At 36.3% G+C, this 23,519-nt stretch overlaps 3 protein-coding genes across 3 annotated transcripts; 1 reads left to right on the plus strand and 2 right to left on the minus strand.

Annotated features, from left to right (window-relative positions):
• Window positions 1-595: 595 nt before the first annotated feature.
• Window positions 596-1,206, plus strand: LOC120006427 (cyclin-dependent protein kinase inhibitor SMR3-like). Its single transcript, XM_038856462.1, has one exon. The coding sequence runs from the start codon at window positions 684-686 to the stop codon at window positions 1,026-1,028; it is 345 nt and encodes a 114-aa protein (XP_038712390.1). The 5' UTR covers window positions 596-683; the 3' UTR covers window positions 1,029-1,206.
• A 2,215-nt stretch (window positions 1,207-3,421) lies between these two features.
• Window positions 3,422-10,582, minus strand: LOC120005687. Its single transcript, XM_038855474.1, has 8 exons — window positions 10,302-10,582; window positions 8,728-10,034; window positions 7,373-7,491; window positions 5,213-5,824; window positions 4,811-5,123; window positions 4,188-4,353; window positions 3,881-3,983; window positions 3,422-3,777 (listed from the first exon to the last, which is right to left on the minus strand). Exons 2-8 carry the CDS (start codon window positions 9,874-9,876, stop codon window positions 3,660-3,662), a joined length of 2,580 nt encoding a protein of 859 aa, XP_038711402.1. The 5' UTR covers window positions 9,877-10,034; window positions 10,302-10,582; the 3' UTR covers window positions 3,422-3,659.
• A 9,956-nt stretch (window positions 10,583-20,538) lies between these two features.
• LOC120005144 (histone H2B.2) lies at window positions 20,539-21,224 on the minus strand. The gene has a single exon (XM_038854619.1). It carries the CDS (start codon window positions 21,137-21,139, stop codon window positions 20,732-20,734), a length of 408 nt encoding a protein of 135 aa, XP_038710547.1. The 5' UTR covers window positions 21,140-21,224; the 3' UTR covers window positions 20,539-20,731.
• Between the last annotated feature and the right edge of the window lie 2,295 nt (window positions 21,225-23,519).

Below are 23,519 nucleotides of genomic sequence, written 5' to 3' on the forward strand. Positions count from 1 at the left end.
TCAGGATCTCTTAGTAAATTCACCTAACTAAAAATGGCACCAAAATTAATTAGTAGCTCATATTTAGTAACACAAAATGCCATTCTTGGAAGTCAAAAAAAATTAAAACTATTTGGGATAAAAGCATTTATTCTCAAATTAGCTAGAATCTCCACAAAAATGCAAACATGCTCATTTATGTCGACTTAATCAGAAGCTGTGAATTATAAATAATATGTTTCTAAATCAAAAATATTAAATGTGTTCATAAATTACACCCCTAAAACAAAGCTTGTAGTAAATTCTCGAGCCATGCAAAATTAAGAGGTATTGATATATATATATATATATATTATTTGCAAAAAAGAATCAAATAAAAAATGAATCAAGGAATGTCATTATCAACAAAAGTTAATTGGTGAAATAATTAGCTGTATATATATAGATCTGGAGCTGAAAAAAGCTGATGAAAACTATGCTAATAATAATATTATTATTATAATATAAATGTCATTTTCCTGTGAAGCTTATATATCATCCAACAACACAAGGAATCCAACCACCTCTTACCTTACCACACACGCCTTCCTAATTCTCGCCCCCCCCCCCCCCCCCTCTCTTTCGTATATATTTACACCTGTACATACAATTTACACGCACCTCCATTTACATTTCTCCATTTGTTACTCTATATCTGGATCACCATGTCCACCGATCTCGAATTCTCAGTAAAACTGCTGCCGAAGATCCGATTGCCGGTAATTGATATCGACAGCCTCAAGTCCAGCTCGGACGACAGCGGGAGCGTAATAATTCAGACAGAAATCAACAGCAGCAGCGAGGAGTCTGAGTCCTGTCAGACTCCAACATCTGCGGAGCACAAGATTCCGACAATCCTATCATGCCCCGCGGCGCCGAGGAAGCCGAGGAGGAGGAGTGTTTTGTGTAAGCGGAAGCTGGAGTTCTTCGAGATCGACAACTTTCAAGAGGTGGAGGATTTCTTTCGATCCAATTTCGAGAACAAACGGTGCAAAAAAAACATCTCGTAAATGAAACGGTGACGTTTTCAAATTTCTGGGATTTAATTTGTCTTGGTTGTATGTATTAATAATTATTATTACACGAATATTAAATACCACGTTATTATCAAAACTCTGGTCTGGAAATGAAATTCCAGGCAGTTTGGATCTGAATTATGAATACGAACTCTATGTTTATCTGGTGCAATTAATTTCTCTTCATTTTTTTTCCTTCTAATTCTAATATTCATTCTGGTTTATTTGCATTGTTTAAACAGTATTCACAATTGTCATTGTGAGAGAGTATGAATAGGGTAGATAAGGTTGGTAGCCTATTTTCTGGGGTTAAGTTTGATTATTTGGTCCATTTTGAAGATTTTTCATATTAATCTAGTTGATGTTAGTCATAGTGTTTGACGTATAATTATTGAGTGATTGACACGGCTTTGGATCTATGAACTTGATTTTTCTTCTTTTTCTAGATAGAATTAGAGTTCTCTTTTTTTTCCCTTTCCTATATATACACAGACACACATACATATATAGGGGGGGGGGGGGGGGGGGGGGGGGGGGGGGGATGTGTAGCTTGAAGCTATTTAATGAGCAGAAATTAGGCAATGTGAGGGGTAGATGGTAAGGTAGCTTGTAATGTCAGAAGGTGACAAGGTTTTGTCTTTTTTGGTGGAAAAAGACAAGCCAGGAAATTGAGAATGTTGTCATGTACATTGCATTCTCAATAGCTTCAGATTCAAGATATATTCATGTACTTTTCTCTTCACCAAGAAGACATGGTCGCCAAATCTTGCAAGGATCATCACTTTTGGATTTAATTGGATTCTATTAAACTTTAACTATTATGCGCAAATTTTATTTAATTGAATATATTTCAACTCAATTTTTTTTTGTCTATAAACCCTGGTCACCAAGGTGATATTTATTCCTCTAACTAGTGGCTTAGGTGTACAATCGGAATAATTTGAGAATTTGTTTAACCAATTAAATATCTATCATGACCAACGAGAGGTGATTCGGTGGACAATCGGTTGAGTTAGACGTATATGTGTGCCCAATGTTTGATTCTAATAAGAGACATATTCATCAGTGGTATTTCAAAAATAAAATATCCATCATTATGTTGAATTTATATAAAAAGAAATGGGAGTTAATTGGGTGACAATGAGACGAAACCTACAATATCATGGACAATTTGGTGACACGCCAACTACTATAATTATTGATAATAAACACCTTGATAAATTATACAACATTAATGAGTGGAATAAGTTATCTCCATGAATTTAACCATTCAAAAATTATTATTTTTTACTATAACTATTATGTAACACTAAAATTGAAACTGGTAAAGATAAAAAATAAATAAATAAAAAATGATAGATCTTACTTCTATATAACCATGCATATTTGAAGCAGTGGCTCATGCTCTCAAGGCCCAAATGACTATATAAAATAGGAAAACTTTAGTCACACCCCACTTTTTATTAAAGACACCTCGTCAACTGAGTTTTACAAGGGATAGTCAACTCAAATTGGGGTGTATTTAGTAAAAGGTGGGGTGTGACTAAAGTTTTCTTATCAATTAATAGCCCATTGGATCAACTAGACGAGCACACAGGAAATGCAACAGATATATCAAAACGCCAACAAAAATGTCGTTTAGAATGTTTTGGGAGAGGGGGGGGGTGTTCTCGTGATGTCATGTGCAAAAGGTCATTGAAGGAGAAGATGAGCAGCTTTGAAGATATGAAGAATCCAGAATTTAGTTATTTCCGTTTGGTGGAGCGATTCCGTCCCATTGGAGAGATTCTCTTTCTATCCTATTTTCTGTTCTTAAACTTGGGCCGCCACTCTTTCTAATTATCAATAACATTTAAAATTGCACCGGGAGCCCAATGATGTTGCTCACTAGTAGGGGTGGAAAAAAAATCGATTCCGGATCAATTTCATGTCAGACAACAACACGTTTTTAGGAAATATTTATATGTCCGAACCCTGATCCGGATTAGATTTCGAACGAATTTAATTAACCAAGCCCAGATTGATTTAAATCCGGACAAATAAATCGAACAATAACTTAATCCGGGTTAGGATCCGGATAAGTAAATCAAACTAAATTTATATGTTTAGACCCTAATCCGGTTTTAAACCAAACAAAAGTACTGTGTTTGAACCCAAATTTTAGACATCTAACTTATGATCAAATTTGATTCATCCGGACCTAGCAGAGTATTACCACCCCCTCACTAGGGGCTGAAAAGGCTCACATATATCTATCATTTCTTATACCTAGAAAGCCTGTATAGGGAGGCTGAAGGGAAAGGCCTATGCTGGGGCACCTGATATTCCTTGAGGAGGGAATTCTAGTCCAGTACTAAACTACTAATGGATAGGGAGGGAGTCGGGGGAACAAGAAAAGAGAATGAATTCATCTTATTTGCGCAAGAATCATGAATGAATGGGGTCATATGTTGTTCCAGTTATACACAGCATAAACATAGCACATGTAACCAGAAACACTCAGACAAAATTCTATCTATCTACAGATACAAAGCCTGGGTCGCTCCTTGATCATTACAAGGAACGGACATTGCTCAAGTCTTCACCATGATCATTCTGCTTCATCTTTATTGTTATATCTACTTTTTACAGTATGGAGTATGCTCGGATGACTTCCACGATTGGTGCTCGACACAACGGGCACTTTCCTCCGCCACGGACCAATTCGCTTGCACATTTTAAACAAGTGCACATGTGCCCACATCTGGATAAATTATCAATGAAATCATAACAATTTATAAGGAGAAAATAACAATAAATAGATGTAATATACGATTAAAGGTCTAATCAATGCAAGGGAGATGTACCTGTACAATAAAGAATCAATATGGCTATCACAGCAAACACAGCATGTCCCTTTCCTCACATGACCCCAATTAGATCCATCATCCGATGTTTCTGCACTTGACCCTACAACATCATCACCCCCTTTTAAATCCATGATACAAACTAACGACAACAGAATCTATGGCAACTACATAGTCCTACAATGAAAGAGAATCCATGAAAGGGAATCCTCTAAAGCAGAATCTGCTGCTATTAGACATCCATTCAGGTGGACAGTTCGAACATGCATAGAAAGCAACTTATTTTCACTGGAATCATATCACAAACCTTTTTCACCAGCCGATCGATTCAGTGCTGCAGAGACTTCCTGTCTGACAGAACGCTGCAACTCTAATTGCATGTCCATGCAGGCCTCCAACATTCTTTGCATGTGGTTCATCCCTTGCTGAAGTCTTGCCATGTCTGCTCTCAGATCGTTGATCATTTCCCACTCCTATTCAAAATCAGCATCAAAATTTGGTTAAAGCTTTATACGTGCAAAATGATTTCAGACGACAAATATTGGCATTGCTAGGTTTAGAAAACCTTTCACTAAAAGAAATAATAGAAAACCGAAGAAATGCCAAAAAGCCCAGAGTCATGCTTAAACTATGAACTACTACAGATGGATTTGTATTAAAAAACATAACAACAAAACAACTTATAATAACAGTAAACAAAGAAAACACATCATACATCACTGCCCCAACTTTTTTAAACAATCAGATGACTTGTGTCTTCAAGCAATCATATTTAAATCCTAACAGTAGCATTTACATGCTAAATTAACACCACAAGAATAGAGGGTGGGGGAGGATGATATTAGTTCCATGGCTTTTTCTCTCTTTCTTTTTTTTCTTGAAAAAAAAGGCATTAAGCATTAACAAATTTGTAGAGCAAAGATGGCTCACTATTTCTGATCGATGAACACTATGGCGAGACCAACTAGAGTGATGTAAATCCTGATGCCACAGTGGCTGTGGTGGAGGCACTGGTGGGGTAGGCAGCACCAGTGCAGGTCTACTAGAGCCATCACGTGGAACCACATGTTGTTCATTTCTCTGCTGCTCCTCATCCCGCTCAGGTGAAGCAGGAGCTGGTGTTGGCATGTTTCTATATAGATCCCAGTTGATAGGAGCATGACCTTGCCTTTGCACATATGACTGGAATAATTGGTCCAGACTTTCTCGGAAACCACTACGCAGAAGATTGGAAACACTTCTCCTATAAAATGATGAAAATGATTCCATTAAGGCATTGATCTATGTGGTCAGAGAATAAAGGTCTGTTGGCTGTTATGAATTACAATATACCTGCTCAGAAGTTCCCGGAGTTCCATGCTATACACATTGTCATCTTCGGGTGGATGAAATCTATTGAATCTTCTATACCGAGGTCTTGGAGGGTTGGAAGGCCCTGATGACCAATTTTCAACAGCTTCCTCCAAGCCATTCTCATGCCAAACCCCTCGGACTTCCGGCAGATTACCCCGATTGTCTACATTTCCAGGAGTTTCCTGAGGCCAATCGTTAACAGAATTTTCTTGCCAATTTCCACCGATGGCTTCTGCATTACCATCTCTCCAATCATTTGACTGACTGTAGGTAGACTCTGGCCAATTATCTCTCTCAGCAGTGGTGATTTCTTCCTGCCAATCATCTTGATGATTAGCAGTTTCTTGCCAATTCATGTTATCAGAGATTGTGCTGCTTTCTGAGCTGCTTGTTGGCTCAGACAAGTTATGGATGTCACTCCCCTGACTCCGGGGTTGTGACTCCACATTGATTTCAACTTGCACATCTTGTAAAGTGTTTGTTTGAATCTGATCATTCCTAGAATCATTGACATCATTGTTCAATGTAGAATCAGAATTGCTAGTTACTTGACCACGAACAACAGTTTCTAATCCGGAGTGGAAACCTTCCCTTTAAAGTCAAAGGAATTTGCAATTATTAGAAACAAATAACAATTACAACTCCTATTATATGGTTCATAACAATTACAACTACTATTATATGATTCTTGTGTTCAAACGAGTCAGAGAAATAAACACCTCTAGTAAAGTGATACATCAACACACCAAAGGTCCAAGACAATGTTTTCCCATATCAAACTGAAGGAAACAACGCATCTTAAATTTAACATTGATTACAACAATAAAACCCAGAAACATACAATATGCTAACAAGTTCACATGACCAAAATTGCAAAGCTAGAAGATGTAAACAAAAGAATGAAATATGCATGTGCTAATAATGGATAAAGTGTGTATAACAGACTGTGTGAAAGAGAGAAGAAAACAGGCACAAGAAAAAAGAATCACTAGGTAGAGAACGAAATGTTCAGCCACAGATTGGACAGGGTCAATCCAATTCTAGATTTGCCTCCTAATCATTTTCTTTAATATGGGGTTGTATAGATTTGTAAAGAACATCAATAAAAGATAGAACGTAAACGAGAAGATGAAAACAAAACAGTGCATCGCATATATATTGACAATACATAAAGTTTGCCAGCCAGAAATACATAAGAGAAAGAAAAAGGGAGGGACACAGGACGAAAGAAACACCAGACTGAAAGAAGGAACGTCCAGCTGAAGTATGGTTAAGGTCAACCTCATTCTTTAGTCACCTCGTCTACAATTTTTCCAGGGCTGAACAGATATGTAAAGAACACAGAGAAAATGTATAATTTAATTTTCTTTCAATGTAATTATATGTAAGAAACAACAATGGTGGCAAGTATACGGATTCAACCGTGTGTAGAAATATATCTGATCCAGTTTGAACTAGTATCAAGAAATGGTATATGTTCCCATGTGCATTCAATATTCTCTCTCTCTTAATAACAGCAATTCTTAACTTGTCAAAAAGAACAGCAATTCTTTCAATACAGTATAATGTCCTGGATCATCTATTGGGTTTTCCAGAATGCTGGTTTTTCTCCAAAATTTTTGGGTTTTCCAGAATGCTGATTAATGATTATCTACATAGCATATGCAGTCTGATTATACAAATCTGTCGGGTCCACCAACATCATATCATGCCCATTTGTTCTACGAATACAAATTTATATCCATGCCATCAGATACTGTAAGCAAAAATGAAACTTACTTTGTCTGGATACCCACACAACCTGACAGGATCCCGATGAACCAAAGCAGTTAGCGGAAGATCATTTCTCAATATTCAGTTACAAGAAATTTCTATGTACATAAAAAGAAAATGAACTCACCACCCTGGTAGTTACTAGCATTCTTGTATCAATATAGCAGCTGGTTATTCTATTAAAGATATTGGGGATCAAGCATCCATTCTCATTTGAAATCAGTTCTTTCCAGAGTTGTCCTAAATAAATTGCACTACTAGGAAGCCATGAAAGATACATGACATGAACAAACATAGTGCTAAGGAGTTCTGCACAGAGGGAAAAAAAAACCTTGGCTTATGGGACTAGTAGAAAAGATCACAAACCTTAAATCAGAAACGGTGTGACGTTGTCTTAATTGAACCAATTCGCTTGCAGACACTGAAGGTCGTCTCTCCTCTTCAACAGGCCTTTCATTTCGCAAAAATCGACCCCTCAGCAATGACTGAAAAATTGCTACAACATTAGCAGTGATCTGCATGTAGCTGATGCTACAGAAGAGAGCTTTGTATAACAAGGAATGGTACTATAAAACATGTAATCAAACTCGAGTCCAGGAGTCACAAGAAACATTAGAATTCTGTTCTTTGCAGGAATTAAAAGTTTCACTGTGCACCTCAATTTCACGTCCAGTTTGCACAAAAAGGGCAAGTTTTTTGGCATGTAGACTCCCTCAAATAGTTTTTCAGCCACAGAGTACATAGGCATAAACAAGAAAAGAAAGACAACAGTAAAAGACAGCCAAATGATATAAATATGCTTCAGATTTAACAAACCGCAAAATGAAATAATACAATTGAGCAACTATTCCAATAAAAGATTATCACTCCTTATGCGATGCAGGAGCGTATAGGCTGCCCTTCCCATTACAGTAGAGTGCACTGCAGCCAAATTTGAGTCATATTTATTTTGAATAGTTTTCTAACTTTCATTTATTTTTGTTAGTTTATTTTAGTCTAAGGTTAGTAGCTGTATTTTAAATAGTCATATGACAGATATGTAACTTTTAATGAGCTTGGATAACTAGGATTACCTGGGTTTTATTAGAAATAGTGGTTAAGATTTGTATGCCTATTCATTTATAATACATATTTTGAAAAGTTTTCCAATCTAGAGAATATCAGTCTTATTCCCTCTTCAAGTTTACAAGTTCTAGTCTTTGTTTTGCTATTTCCTGTAGCTGTAGTTCCACATTTACCGTGTCTTTAGTGAATAAAACTTTGAAGAATAAGATACCAATAAGATCATGTAATAGCATCGATAGGTATCTTTCTACAAAGGAAGAGAGAGAGAGATGAACTTCAGCCTTCAAATGGGTGTAACAAATGTTTTTAAGGGAGCCAGAGGACTAACCCAATTGTACAATCTTAAAAAAATGAGAATGCGAATCAGCTGCATGAAAAAGTTAACAGAGACCAACCACCATCCCCCCCCTCCCCCAACCCCCAAAGCAGATTGTTAGAAATGGAAGAGAAAATCATAATAAATACCACAGAAGAACTGAACTCAACACAACTCGAGCCCCAAGTGCAATACTTCATTGTCTAGATTAATCAAGAAGCAGCCATCCCTTTAACTGTGGAATAATATCTAGCACTTAAGTGCATAGAGAGTCTTTCTGTGTGGGTGGGATCAAATCAAAAGACCAAAAAAAAAACTTTGGGGGTCGAGGGAAACAGACCTGAATGCGGTTGCGGTGGGCAAAGTCAGAGACAGCCCGATGCTCCAATAAAGCTTGAAGTTCTCTCTGCCTTTCCCTCTCAATCCTGACAAGCAAATCAACCAGAGCTTGTCTTCCACGCAACCTCAGCACGTCCGTACGAATGTTCTCCGGCTGCCCTTCATCCTGGTCCGTAACTGACCCTTCGCGGACTTGATCAGCTACAGCAGCTTGATCAACCCTCTGCCCACCACGAGATCCTCGATGTTGACTCGTCATTTGAACCCATTCCCTGACAATTCTGACCCGTTCACGCTCAGTTTCACCAAGCCATTCCCCTCTTGGACTGCCATTTCTTTGTGAGACATTAGAAGTATCATCACCAATGCCAGTATCTCTCCACCCACGAACAATCTGCCTTACTCTCTCCCTCTCAACATCACCAAGATCAGGAGACTGTTCCCTACTAGACCCATTATTATCCCCATGCTCATTCTGCGTCCTGATATGATCATGAGCCCATGTGACATAGTCATTTTCACTCTCACTAGCATCTCCCAAACTTCCCCGAATCTCACTCCCATGACTCTGTGACAGATTCATAATCGACGAATTGGTATTCGACTCAGCATTCCTCTGCCGTCTCAACCTCTCTCTTACCCTCTCACGTGCCCTATTCAACACATGCTCATCCTCCAAATCCCTCCACATTTGCAAAATTGTAGATGCCTGAGTTCTAGGCCTCTCGACTGCCCCCTGCCGCCTTGACGTTGGGGACTGTGACTCCCTCAAGAATGATGAGTCAAGCATTGAAACTGTGTGCAAGCCAGCAAGAGCCATCAACTCAGACTCGCGATTTCTCCTCTCAATAGTGGTTATCATCTCCTGTGCCTGACGGGCAGCCCACCTGCTCAAAATCCGTGAGTGACGCCGTCTTGCAGCAGATGACTCTGCCAAGTCATCACCCTCAAGATCAGACCTCCTTCTCCTCCTCACAAGTTGATCGCCCTCGCCTTCCTCATCATCAGGATTTCGTGGAGAGCTACAGGACGCAAATGGCATACAATTTTCCAAATGCCCACGCATCAATTCCTCCAATCCCAGTTCAAAATCCGAACAGGGATCATCAGTAGATTCGGGTTTTTGATGTAGCTGTTGAGTATCAGTCATCCTCACGCACCCTACCCCAATCACACACACTAAAAATCACGCCTAGTACGAAGTCCCTCTCTCAATGCACACAATATGCATTATTGACCACATTCCCATCCCGCCCCAAACCCTGTCAACCATCCTAAGAGAAAAGATCTTTCATTGACAACAAAAACCTGAAACAATCAGTTAATCAGTCTCTAAAAACACCAAACCGAACCATTAACAACTTCCAATCGCATCCCAAAAATTAAACACACAAAAAAATAACTACGACCTAATCAAATTGCTATATAGCCCCGACTCAAATCACCCGATAACATTACAAGACAATATGAAATCATCGACACAGACAATTGCAAACAAAAATCGAAAATTGAGAAACTATTCGAAACAAAGCAACAAAATTAAAGATAAAATTAGTCGCGAACAAACAGACAGACCTTGAAAGAAGCTTCAATTGATGGTTTCTTGTTCTGATTGTATCTTATTTTGAAAGAGACCAAAAAAAACCTAATTTCTGTATCGTGATAGAAAGGGAAGGGGAAAAAAAATCGAAAATGCGGAGAGATTTGTTTGAGAAGAACAGGAAGTAGGGAGATCAAACCAGAGAATGATGGGAGAAATTCTAAATTACGTTAAGAGAGAGAGGGAAGAGAGTTTCAGAGAAAGCTGGAGCATTTTCATTGCTTCCATTTTAGCTACCCTAATTTCCTTCTTCTTCTTTTTTGTTATTGTTTTAATTAATTAATTTGTTCCATTAGTTAAAGGTTAATGTCTGAGAGGGAGAAGCGCCGATCTACCACAAACTGCCGCGTACTCTCTAATTTTATTTTATTTTTATTTTTTGGATAATTTTTATTATTTCATTTGTCTGGTTGTCCCCACGTAATCAATCTTTTGGACTTAATAGTAATTTCCATTTTTTACCACCCAATTAAGATATTTTGAAACCTTATCAAGTGACCACTATGTGCCTGCTTGCCTGCTTATAAATTATAATTAACTATAGATGATAAATTTGTCCGGATAAATCCTGTCAATTTAATAATCCCTAAAGTGAACATGCTCATATTATTTTATTTTTTTAATAAAAGATCATAGATTTGATTGTATTAAGTTACTCAATAAATTAGGTAAATAAGACTCGCAGACATTTGGACCATCATAAAGATAGAGTACAACCAACAGAACTAAAAAAAAACTGAAAAACGTAAACACAGAGACGGTCATCGTCGGACACTCCCGAACGACACCAAATTACACCAAAAATCATCGAACGATCATCGAAAGATGTCGTACTCCACCGTTCAATGCCGGATAACAAAAACTGAACAGAAAAACAATACATAGTTAACAACTTGAATTTACAGTAATGATCTTGGTTTCCCCTTCAACAAGAGAGACTCATACTACTTAATTTTAGTCGCTTCAATAATTCTGATTTTATGTACAGCCCATTATATAACAAGCTGTGTATTGTATTGATAAGTAAATTGTGTAAAAGCATGACTTTGAAAAAAGTATTTGCATATTACTATTACTATATATATACACACACAGTATGACAATAACATTTTGTTAAATTCCTTGCAAGGAATCTATGATACAAATTTAATATTTGCTCTTTGAATTTTATCTTATCCGATATGTATTTTAAGTTTCTATATCAGCTCAATTAAAGTTCAACAAGAAAAGATTATCCATACCATTGTCTTTTACCAAAGAGCCCTTTTCAAATTCTAATAAATAATTAATAAATTTAATTGCTTAAATTTAAAAGTAGGCCATTATTAATTTAAAATCAAAGTACAAATAAAAGAGTGTAAGACGAAGAAAAAAAGTGAGACCAAACTACTATAAAAAAATAAATTAAAAAAAAAAATTTAGTGCAGAGTGAAAGAGCAAAAACTACATTTATTTAGGCAGACAGAAATGTTGCTACATTTCCCAATAGTTATCATTTCAAAAACATCCCAATAATAGGTGATGCTCATTTACTAAGTGTGTGATGACATCATAGGAAGAATAACTTCCGGACGTTGGAGTACCAAAGGCATAATTATATTATGTGCATATATATATATATATATATATATATGATGAATACAAAAATTTTTTATCATTTGTTGTAGCTTTTTGAGACGAGGGAGGAAGGACCATTTTTGGTAAAATATCTGGAAATGGCACGAGGGAGATCATGGCCTTGTCTTATTCAAGCATGTTGGGCTGATGGGTGTGCCTCATTCAACCATGTTACCCTGCCTTTTTCATTGATGCTGATGTTTTAATTTCTCTCTTTTTTTTATTTTTTTAATTCATTGATTCTCAAATTTCAAGTTAGAGAAAAATAAATTAACTATAAAATTTTTGTTAAAATTACATATGACAATTTGAATCCTTAAAAGCTCGAGGGTTTGGAGAAAAATAAAATGTGCATTATTTATTAATTTTTAATAGATTATGCTTTGTTATTATCCTCAGTATTTCTAAGATTACATTTGGTACACACTTTGATTAAGTAATGATAATGATCATTACATTAGTTTATTATCAATCCAATATGTGGTTTGTTTCAGAAATTTTGTAATAGGAATGGTCATTCCGTGTCATTCACATGAGAATGATCAACTGTTAATTTTTTTCTATCATACTTCTTTTATAAACATTGTTTTAAAGTCTTATATTATATAATAACAATCCAAATATTTTCTAAAATATAATAAACCCTAAATATATATAAACTTGTTCCGGATGGTCGAGCCCGATCCATAGGAAGAGCCCAACTATTTGTTGGGACTGAGCTATTTGTTTACCTTTTGTGTAGCTCGGTCCCTCGTGGCTTGATCTGGATCTTTCTTCTTCTTCGTGGTGTTTTTTAGAATAGGCATTATTGTATTAGTGATTAGTGATGATTTAGTCCAACTATTTTCTTTTTGATTTCAAGGAAACAAAGTTAGCAAAACTCCTTTAGGGGATTGGAAAATCTTGCTTTCTTTTTAACTATAGTGTTAAATGGCCCAAACTTTTTTGTCCCAACAAATCCCAATCCTAGGTGGCATTCCACATAGGATTCCACCTCACCAATTTTTGTCTATATAAACACTCACTCTCTCCCCCTCTCTCTCTCTCATTTTCTCCCTCCCACTCATGACACAACCACCATCACTGTAGCATCATCGTCCGACCATCGATCGGAGCCGTCGACCCACCAAACGGAAGCACTCGACCACCATCATTATTTTTGGACCCATCATTGCTCGTTTCGTAGGAAAAAATGCTCTCAAAGGAGAAGGTCACCACAACACAAAGTGAAGTGGGGATAGCAATTTAAAAGCGCAAGTCATTAAACTACTTCTAATTGGTCGTCCTTTCCCAATAAAAACTGATGATATATAGTAGGAAAATGTCAATGAGTGCCATCATACGTGACCATTACATCAGTTTATCATCTTTCACCTAAAATCATGTTAAATCATGATTTAAAATGCGTTATTGAGTATTTTGGGGCTTATAACGTAATATATAAAAGATTTTTGCGTCAATTGTCATCTTCTAGAAGAAAATAGTAGACGACAATAGTAGGCGAATTCAAATGACTATTTTCTCGCAATTTCCCATCCACCAAGAAAAATATCAATACCAGCAACATAAACCAAAACATACCAATCTCTGGGTGTCCCAAGCGACCCATACAGAGGAAAAATGTTCCGATTAGAGTTTGTTCTGAACCATGTGACAACCATTCTCGAATGTTTTCCCGATCCCCACTAGATGGTATCCTCCTCTCCTATAATCCTTTGTTCCCTCGTCTTCTTATGCGTAATCACCCGATCTACACTAGATGTTATGGAATTTTTACTACTAACAGTTATGAAATTTCAACATCGATATTTTTATTGATAACCAACATATATATTTTAAAAACTTAATATTATTTTTATTTTTAGTTTGTTTAATGATCATTGTTAGATCTACACCATTGATTTTTTAGGGTTATTGGTTATTTTGTTCACTTATTCACTCTCATTCTCTCTCTTCTCCACGTAGCGCATCTCCCTCAATTTCGATTGACACGACTCCACGACTCTCCCTCTCCCGTGGCTCCGTGCCAGCCCTAATTTAGTTTCACTTCCCTCCCATCATAATCAGGAGTTTTTTACCAAAATAACACTCTCACTCAAAATAACAACCGAGTGAAAATATTTTCCAAAATAACACTATACGCCACTGCCAGTGGCGTGTTCTTTGAAAATTTTAAACGATCACGCCATCAGAGATGGCGTGATCGAATTAACATTGATCACTCCATTGGCAATGGAGTGACTAATAGATATTTTCATTCACGCCAACATCGTTGGCGTGAATCATATTTTTATGGTGATCGGCGTGATCATCATAAAAATGTACACATATATATGTATCTACATATATATACATCTATATACATACATACATACATATATACATGCATACATATATACATACATACATATATACATCTATATACATATATATACATCTATATACATATATATATATACACACACACACATATATACATACATACGTATATATATACATACATATATCTATATATATATATATAGAATAATTCTTCTATGTGAACAAAAAGTGTGAACCAACTTTTCAACCATAGATGTGATGGGTCCCACAGAAAATTTATGGTCCCCACTTTTGTTTTGTTTTATTACAATCATTGGATTTGAAGTTCACAAAGTTGGTTCACATAGGATAATTCCTCTATGTGTGTGTGTGTGTGTATATATATATATATATGTATAGATATAGGAATTCTCCTATGTGAACCAACTTTGTGGATCAAAATCTAATGGTTGTGATAAAACACAACATAAGTGGGGGGCACATATTCATTATGGGACCCACCATATATATGGTTAAAAAACAAGTCCACAAAGTCGATCCACACTTTTAGTCCACATAAGAAAATTCATGTACACATATATATTACATGTATATGTATTAATGTATACATATGTGCATTAAGATATATATATACACACACATATATATACATACACCGTCATATATATAGAGTTGTTTTTTTTTTTTAAGGGCGTGACCTTTACGAAGCAAACAGTCACGCCAACATGGTTTTTATACATTATTCACGCCATCAGAGATGACGTGAATAAATCACGTAATCTCTGATGGCGTGATCGTTGAAAACATACAAAGAACACGCCATTAATAGTGGCGTGTAGTGTTATTTTGGGAAATGCTTTTCTACGGGTGTTATATTGGGATATATTATGGAGGAGAGTGTTATTTGGGTAAAAAACTCTCATAATTAGAGCTGTGATTGAAGAAACATCACTTTCTAATTTGAGGTATGAGGTTGACCATAGATCTAAAATTTCTCCTTTTCTTGTTTGATAGTTGGATCTCTACTTCCTTTTCTCAGATCGTATTTACTCAAATCTAGTTTGAGTGGTCTTTTTCGTCATGGAGACCAGTCAATTCGTTCAAATTTGTTTCTTTGTTTGTGTTTATTAGATTGTCAATTTGTTTGGATTTGCAAGTTTGGGGCGTGGTTGTCATAGTGCTTGATTGATTTCTGAAGAGAAATTTTCATTTTTGTTTTTATGGAAAATAACAAATGTGTTATAGACTTGGTAAATTTATCAATTATCGATTAATCGTTACGATTGGTAACTAATCAACGGTTTACCGACTTTATTCGTAACAATAATTGTTACATTTATTTAGTTATCGAAGTGATCTGTATGGTAATAGTTTACCATGTAATCATTACCATAACAGTAATTAAACACTGGAAAACATAAAAATATTTTCCTAGAGGTGTATTTTTTTTCTCTAAACAAAATAGCATCATCTATGAAGATAAAAGTTGTCCACTACTAGTTATGAATAAGTGAACACATATGAGCCGTCACAAAAGGTGAATTATTTACAAGCGTCGATAGGAATGTGGACAAATACATTGGGATCTACATATATATATATATATATATATATATAGTGATATGTTTGGTGATGAAAATCACTATAAAACTTTTTTTTCATCTCCTTCCATAATGTCTCCTATTACTTCTCTCATATCATTGTCTGGGGTTTTAGCAAAACTCCATTTCCAAGAAGCCATAAAATCACGACTTTCCATCACATTCACGTGCACCCAAATAGAGAAAAAAACACACACACACACACAATATATATATATATATATATATAGTTGGTAAAAAAATCAGAAATAGTGGACCATCACTGGGAGACAAATTCAGATTGCATTACTACTTGTTGGGATTTCCATAGATATTATGTGTTAGAATCCCAAGTTATTGATAATCAAAGAGTGCTTGTGATGAGAGGGTTGAAAATGACAGAAGAAACCGTCAAGGTTGGGTCCATGCAACATGCTTTAGCTAATTAGCTTAGGTATTGCTGTTGTCTACTTCTGGTGGAGGGAATATCAATTTGTGTTACGTGTAATAAAATAAGTCAATGAATTTTGTCATGTTTGTGTGTTCATTGAAAGAGAAACAATGAGAAGGGGAAAAACAAAACTTCCAAGGCCGCGAAAGGGTGCTAAATGGGCTTGAAAGTTTGGAGCATGGGCCTTTTGTCAAGATTTTTGCTGAAAATTCTACGCATACCATATGCAATTCTTTAAATTATCACCCGAGTGATCATAATTCGAATTCCCCTCCTCCGTTTCAAAAAAAAAACACTATTTTCTTTTCTTTTGAATGTTGAGTAATGCAAAATTGATGGGACGTCAAGATTAAAACTGATCCTCTATAGGAGTGGCTATTTTGAAATCAATTTTTTTTACAACCAACAACGAATTCAAAATAAAAATCAAATTCATTGTGATCGAATGTTTTGGATTTATATCCGACAATCTAGAATTATCATGTCATGTTTTGAGTTTATATCCGACAATTTATGATTGTTATATTTTTTTCATTTTTAATTAATTTTGAGGAAAAAAAACACCACATGTATAATTATATATATATAGATATGAATTCTCTTATGCGCTCCTAATTTGCACACTTTAAATACGTACTTATGTTTTAACCATTGATTTGAAACATATAGGACCCAAAGTAATGAGTCGCACTTGTCATTTCACTCATCCACACACTTAAAAAATGATACGTAAGTGCGCATAAGAAAATAAAGTGGTGTATATATATGTACATGTGATAACATAGTAATTTCCTTCGTGGGTGGATACGTTCCTGCTGAATCTAGATGCTTTAAAAAAGATCATAATCTTGCTTTGTTCTGGTCATTTCCATTTTCGAATTTTCTGTAAAGAGAAATAGCCGTAGATCTGCCCAGATACTCATGCCCTACATGCCACCGGCTCCATCAATCAATTATATAACAGGACTTCTACAAGTTTGTCGCTACCATCTTGTGGCATTATCAATTTCTACTGTTCAGAACCTCAGGTACAGAGGAATCAAACTTCAGCTTAACTGCTCAAGCAGAAAAGATACTAGAGAGGGTCAAGTGTAAAGTATATTAGACTATACTTGGCATGTGTTAGAAATCCACATCCCAAACTCCAATCATATTGTCCGTTTTGGAATTCCGATCGGATTACCTTCACGAGTTTGTTTCTTGTGATTCTAGCAATTGGGCTGAAGCCCAAGTCACTATAACCCAATGAAAAAGCCTAGATGCTAGTATTTTAAGTGGGCTTATACGCATAGAGTGCATGAACATGTACTGAGAGTGAGAAGACAACCAAAGGATATAAGGATTTTCATACAAAATCTGAAAGTCGTACTCGTAGCTAAAAATACCCTTTTTTCAAATCTGACATGTTCCAAGAGCCTGTCTTGAGGTGTCTCCTGAAGCCCAAGCTTCAATAGTCTTTTACAAGCTGCAGAAAAAAAAGAAGGCATGCAGCAACACAGAAACCATTCATGACAATGGTCTTCATGACAAGAAATCTATTGAGGGATTCCACAAAGAGAAGAAATCTATTATGTTTCGGCACTTGGAGGTACAAAGATACCCCGGGCTAAGCACATAAAACTGCTGCATTGTTCCAGAATGTGCATACTCAGATCAAGAACAGAAGATATTGAGCAAAAACTTAGATAGAAATAGAAAATCTAACATAAACATGCCTTAAGATTTTCCTTAAAAGCAATCTCATACAATGAGTACTGCAGGAGTGACATTATTTTGTAGAACCTGGTCCCAGTTCTTCATTTTACTTTAAAAGATGAAAAGAAAAGACAGGCAATGTCTATTACATGGGCAATCATTCCTACTTTGAAATGCTAATAAAAAAGATTCAGATGTTCGATCTAATGTATTATCTAAATAGGTTAATGGGTAAGATGTGGAAAAGCATAAGCTGTATCCTGTATGGTTAGTTAGCTAGAAAAATCTTTAATAAGCTCCATTCAGTTAGGTGCACCCCAAACCAAGCAATCTCCATGGTGACGGAATGATCCAACAAGCAGTGAAAGCGCCATACTTATTTCAGAGGGAAAGATCCGAGTCCTGTCAGGAAGAACATGAGGCATAAAGAACAGTATGGAAGTCAAAACATTATTTTTTTAAAAAAATAAACAGAGCAACTGCTCCAAGCTGAACAGTTGATAAAACGACAACAAGAATGAAATAAAGGAATAATCTTCAAGCTCAGATCCAGTAAACAGAATATCTTTGCCGAAAAAACAAGCAGCCCATTTTCCATGGAAATTAGACAGAAAATTACAAGTATCCGGTAAGCTATAGGCATTGTATAAAATACTAATGGAAGTTTTATGCTAAAAGCTACTTAGCATCAAACTCACATTTGGGTGAGGCAGTGAGAATTGAGAAGGCGTCATTTGATCACAACAAATGCATAACAAACTTAAAGAAAATGACTAAAATAATTCATGGAATTATTCAGGAGAGAATATTTTTCTTTTGCATCATTTGGAAACAGGCCATCTAATTCAACCATGTCGCACCTTCTCTACAGTACCTAGAAACAGAAGGCACAATGGACATGATTGCATCATTTGGAAACAGGCCATCTAATTCAACCATGTCGCACCTTCTCTACAGTACCTAGAAACAGAAGGCACAATGGACATGATTGTGTCAGGGATTTTCAATCTGCTGTTTTGGAACACGATATGTACGTGAAGTAATAAAGAGTCACCCTCCAATCAACATCCATATGTCTATTACAATTGATGCAAAAAAAGTTAGGAAACATAAAACTTTATGGGTACCAGTAATAAGTAAAAACAACATAATGTGAGAGGAGATACTTAAAACTGTGAACGACTACATTGCGGATGAGAGAAGGCCTTCCATTGTGTCATCAGAATTACTAATTTAACGCTAAATGTACTGCAGTTACCATCCTAAGTATGCAGTTCTTTTAAAATAGTATACAATTGAATTGTCAAGTTATCATTGAATAAAGGAAAGCCATAACTAATTGAAATTGGTTTACAAAGTCAGTAGCCTAGCAAGGCCCCAAGAGCAATATCCTAAAAAAAATTCATTAGGGAAGTCACAGATAGAATGCACTGGACATTTAAGCCCCCCAACCACCACCATCAGAAACATGAGGATTCCATGTTCTAGCAGGAAAAACCATAAACACATCCTTACCATAGAACTCATTTTGTGCAACCAAAATTGGCAACCTCTCAAGCTGCAATCAGTCATCAAGCCAAAAGATGAACACAATTGAGGAGAAGAGTTAATGGACATCCAAACAGTGTTAAATAACAAGCTATTTTTGTTAGCATATCAACACAAATTGATCTTCCATGGATACGTTCTCCTTTAGCTTCAACCAAGAATAACTCTACAAAACAATTCAGTTTTCAAATCCTAGTTTTACAATGTTCCATTTTCCTTCATGTCTCCACAGAAAAACGTACGTAACTGGAACTCGAGGAAATGGAGAAAATAGAATAAAATACAATGAGCATCAAGAACAAACCTTGCAAGACAGCAGCTTAAATGCTTAATGCTGCAACCATCAGCTTGCTCTTCAACTTTTACAAGCAAAACAGGGAAAATTTCCAAATAAAATAATTTGAACTATACACATAACACCTGAATGTGTCATCATCAACCCTGTCAATCCTCTCTGCTTGCAACATTGAGTACTGACTTGCTGGCAAACACATATACTCAACTGCACCCAATCAAACCATTGTTTTTAAATCCAACAAATTGAACATTCTAAGACAAACTAAAAATTTGAACATTACCTAGAGGACTCTTCAGCTGCTGGACAGAGACTCAAAGGGGCGAGCAATGAACCGTGATTTGGATGGTAAAATTGCAGCAAAAACACCAAGCGAGGGCTTCTGAGGCTTCATTGACTGATGCAGAGAAGTTCAAACGAATTGTTTGACAAAGAACGAATTCCTAGAGCTTCTGGGTTGAAAGGTAACAGAACTAAGGCTTATAATGGTAGAAGAAGCTCCTGCGCCATCTGCACCTAATAGAGTTAGTGGCGACACGACTTAGAAACCAAGTCACAGATCCTACTCAAGTGCGTTTCCGTGAGCCGGAAACCCCTATGACGAAGATAGTGCTGACGTCCATGTATGCCATCTTAATGGGCAACCACAATCGGACTCACATAATAAAAAAGACGCTTTCACTGAAAGAATTGATCAAGCGAAATTCAGATTGCAAATCTAAGTATCATTGATTGAATGAGAGAAGAAACGGCATTAATTTTCCATGAGATGGCCTGTACCTTCTTTACATATCATCAATTCCTGATTGAACTAATAAACGATCACTAAACCCTAATTCCAAAATCAACCAGAATCGATCAGCAAAATGCCTAAAACAATGCCAATAACGAAAAATTCTAAGAACTAGTAAACTTGGTGACGGCTTTGGTGCCTTCAGAGACGGCGTGCTTGGCGAGTTCACCGGGGAGCACCAGCCTGACAGCAGTTTGAATCTCGCGAGATGTGATGGTTGGCTTCTTGTTGTAGCGAGCGAGCCTGGAAGACTCCTGCGCGAGCTTCTCAAAGATATCATTGATGAAGCTGTTCATTATCCCCATGGCCTTGCTCGAGATCCCGATATCTGGATGCACCTGCTTCAGAACCTTGAAGATATAGATCTTGTACGTCTCCACGCTCTTCTTGGCCTTCTTTTTCTTCTTCTCCGCCGAGACTGGCGCCTCCTTGGGCAACTTCTTCTCCGCTCTCGGCTTCTTTTCGGCCGCTGGGGCCTTCTCAGCTGGCTTCTTATCCGCCTTTGGTGCCATCGAAAATTGCTTCCACAAATTCCTGCGAGAGAAAAGGGAAACAAATTCTTCGTACTATGCGAGGAGGGTGGGAGAATGAGAATGGTTTTGGCCATGGGAGGTTTCGTATATATAGGAGAGGCGGGTGAGAGGTGATTGGTTAATTTGGGGGAAACGCGGATCGTTGACGTGGACGGTTGGATCTCGTCAGGATGGGATTGGACGATCATAAATGGTGGTTGATTTCAGCGGGAATGCCCAATAAAAAAATTTCTACGCGGGGTTGGCGGAAGCTAATGTGGGCCTGGACATGTATCATCGGCGGGCTTCGCTATTTAGGTTGCAGTATTGTGTTGCTTGGGCCGGCCAAAAATCTAACCGTATGGATCTTGCTAAATTGTGGCCTGGTACCTCTATCCTCAAAATCTTCTAGAAATGCAAAACAATGAGGATCCGTTAAAAATTAAGGATAAGACTTCGTATAATATAAAATTATCTTTTAATCATATTATCGGATGTTTGAATATATTTCTTTTTAAACGGAAACACTATAAGTCCATAATTTTGATGTCCATAAATGTCCATAATCAAGGTGGCAAGATGAAAAGTGTGAGGGACTATTTTGTATATATCCAACTTATTTTTATACGGACATCAAAAAAGTCCAACTTATTTTTATTTTATATGGAACACTTAGAATAAGGGGTAACATATCTTGTTTGGGCTGCCCAAAAACCTCACTGTATGGTATGAATCTGGCTAAATCCTGACATGGTATCTCTATCCTCAAAATCTTCTAGCAATGCAAAATGATAAGGAGATTAGCGATCATCAGAAGACCACATTACAATTCTGCATAAAATTATGCAAATGATTTACGATTATTATCAATGAAATGAGCACATCAAAATAGTACTTATTAGTGACTTATTAACAGTAGTTTTTCCAAACTATAATTATCCTGTTCTATACAGTGCCATTGTTTTCTGCTTATCCCATCCAAGCACATCAAACTAGAATCTTTGCATCTTATCATAGGAGGAATATATATAAACCAAACAAATCAGGAAAATCTGACAAGGTAAAGAAAGGTATGTATTATGGTCATGACGTACCAAAGTTTACAGGGGCCCTGGACGAACTCTAAAAAAGCGGCCCTTAAATTTTTTTTGGTGATTGTCATATAATTCTTAAAAGTCTAACTCTATAAACATATTACTTAAATATGATTTTTCTAACATTTTGAGAGACAAAATCATTAATTACATTAGTATAATCAACTTTTTTTGCAGAATCACTTTGATGTTTTTGATTTTTTTTATGGGAGAGATTCGTGAGAATGATGGGATACGATTTAGAGAAGGAGGCTTTTGATGTTGTTTTTTTTTGTTAAAAAAAAATTCTTAATGGGTTGAGACTGATCTAATGTCTAAGTCTTTAAGACTCTAAATTGGATTTTTAATTGGGTTGGGCCCCTTCTTTTTGTTAGTTTGTTTCAACTCTCAATTTTTTTTTCTTTATGGGCTTCATAAGTAATGTTTATGGGCTTTAAAATAAGTTGGGACTGATTTTAAAATAAACTATCATAATTAAAAAATGGATAACTTTAGTCACACTCCTATATTTACTCTCTGTCAATTGATTCTTACAAGGGATATTAAGTTGGGGTGTTTTAGTAAACTTCGGGGTATGACTAAAGTTACCCTTAAAAAAATCAAATTTTGGGAGCCCTGGGAGACGGCCCAGCTCGCCCAGGCCCAGGGCCGCCCTTGATTATGGCAAATGCATGCAAATAAAGGATAAAAGACTAAGGTAAACGTTTGTTTTCCTTTTAATTAATTAAACATTCCAAATAATAATCCAATTTTCCCAAACGGTGTCGTACCATCAAGGTAGTGATTAGTGAGAGTCAAATAATTTTTTGGTAACCGAGAAACATCATACAAGTTTGACATCAGGTATATGATATGAGTTTAAACTTCGATCACCAAATTACGTGCACATAAATTTTTCCCATTGAAGAAAAATGCAAATTGGGCCAAAACCACATTCCAATTCTATATGACTTAGCCCATAGAAATTCATAAAAGTACTAGTCAAATACACAAAGTCATTGAATGAGAAAATCAACGAGAATTTTTAAAAATACAACGTGCATTGTCATTGCATACATGGTGATGTGGCCTATCCACCAAGTGTGCGTATAGTGGGGTTTGTACGTTGTACTGTATCGTACATACGTGTTTTAAAAAGGGGGAAAATGTAATTTACAACATAAATGGTAGGCGGGTTTCAGGGGAAATTGACAAAAATGACCTAGTTTGTTAACAAACTTGTAAAAATGACATGGTTTATAATAAACAAGTGAAATGACCTAATTTATACCTGTAAAGACTAAAAT

Source organism: Tripterygium wilfordii, chromosome 9 (genome assembly GCF_013401445.1).
Source record: "Tripterygium wilfordii isolate XIE 37 chromosome 9, ASM1340144v1, whole genome shotgun sequence".
NCBI classification, from domain to species: Eukaryota; Viridiplantae; Streptophyta; class Magnoliopsida; order Celastrales; family Celastraceae; genus Tripterygium; species Tripterygium wilfordii.

Excerpts from the sequence above, each read along its gene's own strand:
- LOC120005144 (XM_038854619.1), bottom strand. The coding sequence starts at position 21,139 with ATGGCACCAAAGGCGGATAAGAAGCCAGCTGAGAAGGCCCCAGCGGCC.
- LOC120005687 (XM_038855474.1), bottom strand. The coding sequence starts at position 9,876 with ATGACTGATACTCAACAGCTACATCAAAAACCCGAATCTACTGATGAT. Across the intron at positions 4,354-4,810 it reads GTGTTCATCGATCAGAAATA|GAGTGGGAAATGATCAACGA; the intron begins GTGAGCCATCTT and ends GATTTTGAATAG. Across the intron at positions 3,984-4,187 it reads TCGATCGGCTGGTGAAAAAG|GGTCAAGTGCAGAAACATCG; the intron begins GTTTGTGATATG and ends ATGATGTTGTAG.
- LOC120006427 (XM_038856462.1), top strand. The coding sequence starts at position 684 with ATGTCCACCGATCTCGAATTCTCAGTAAAACTGCTGCCGAAGATCCGA.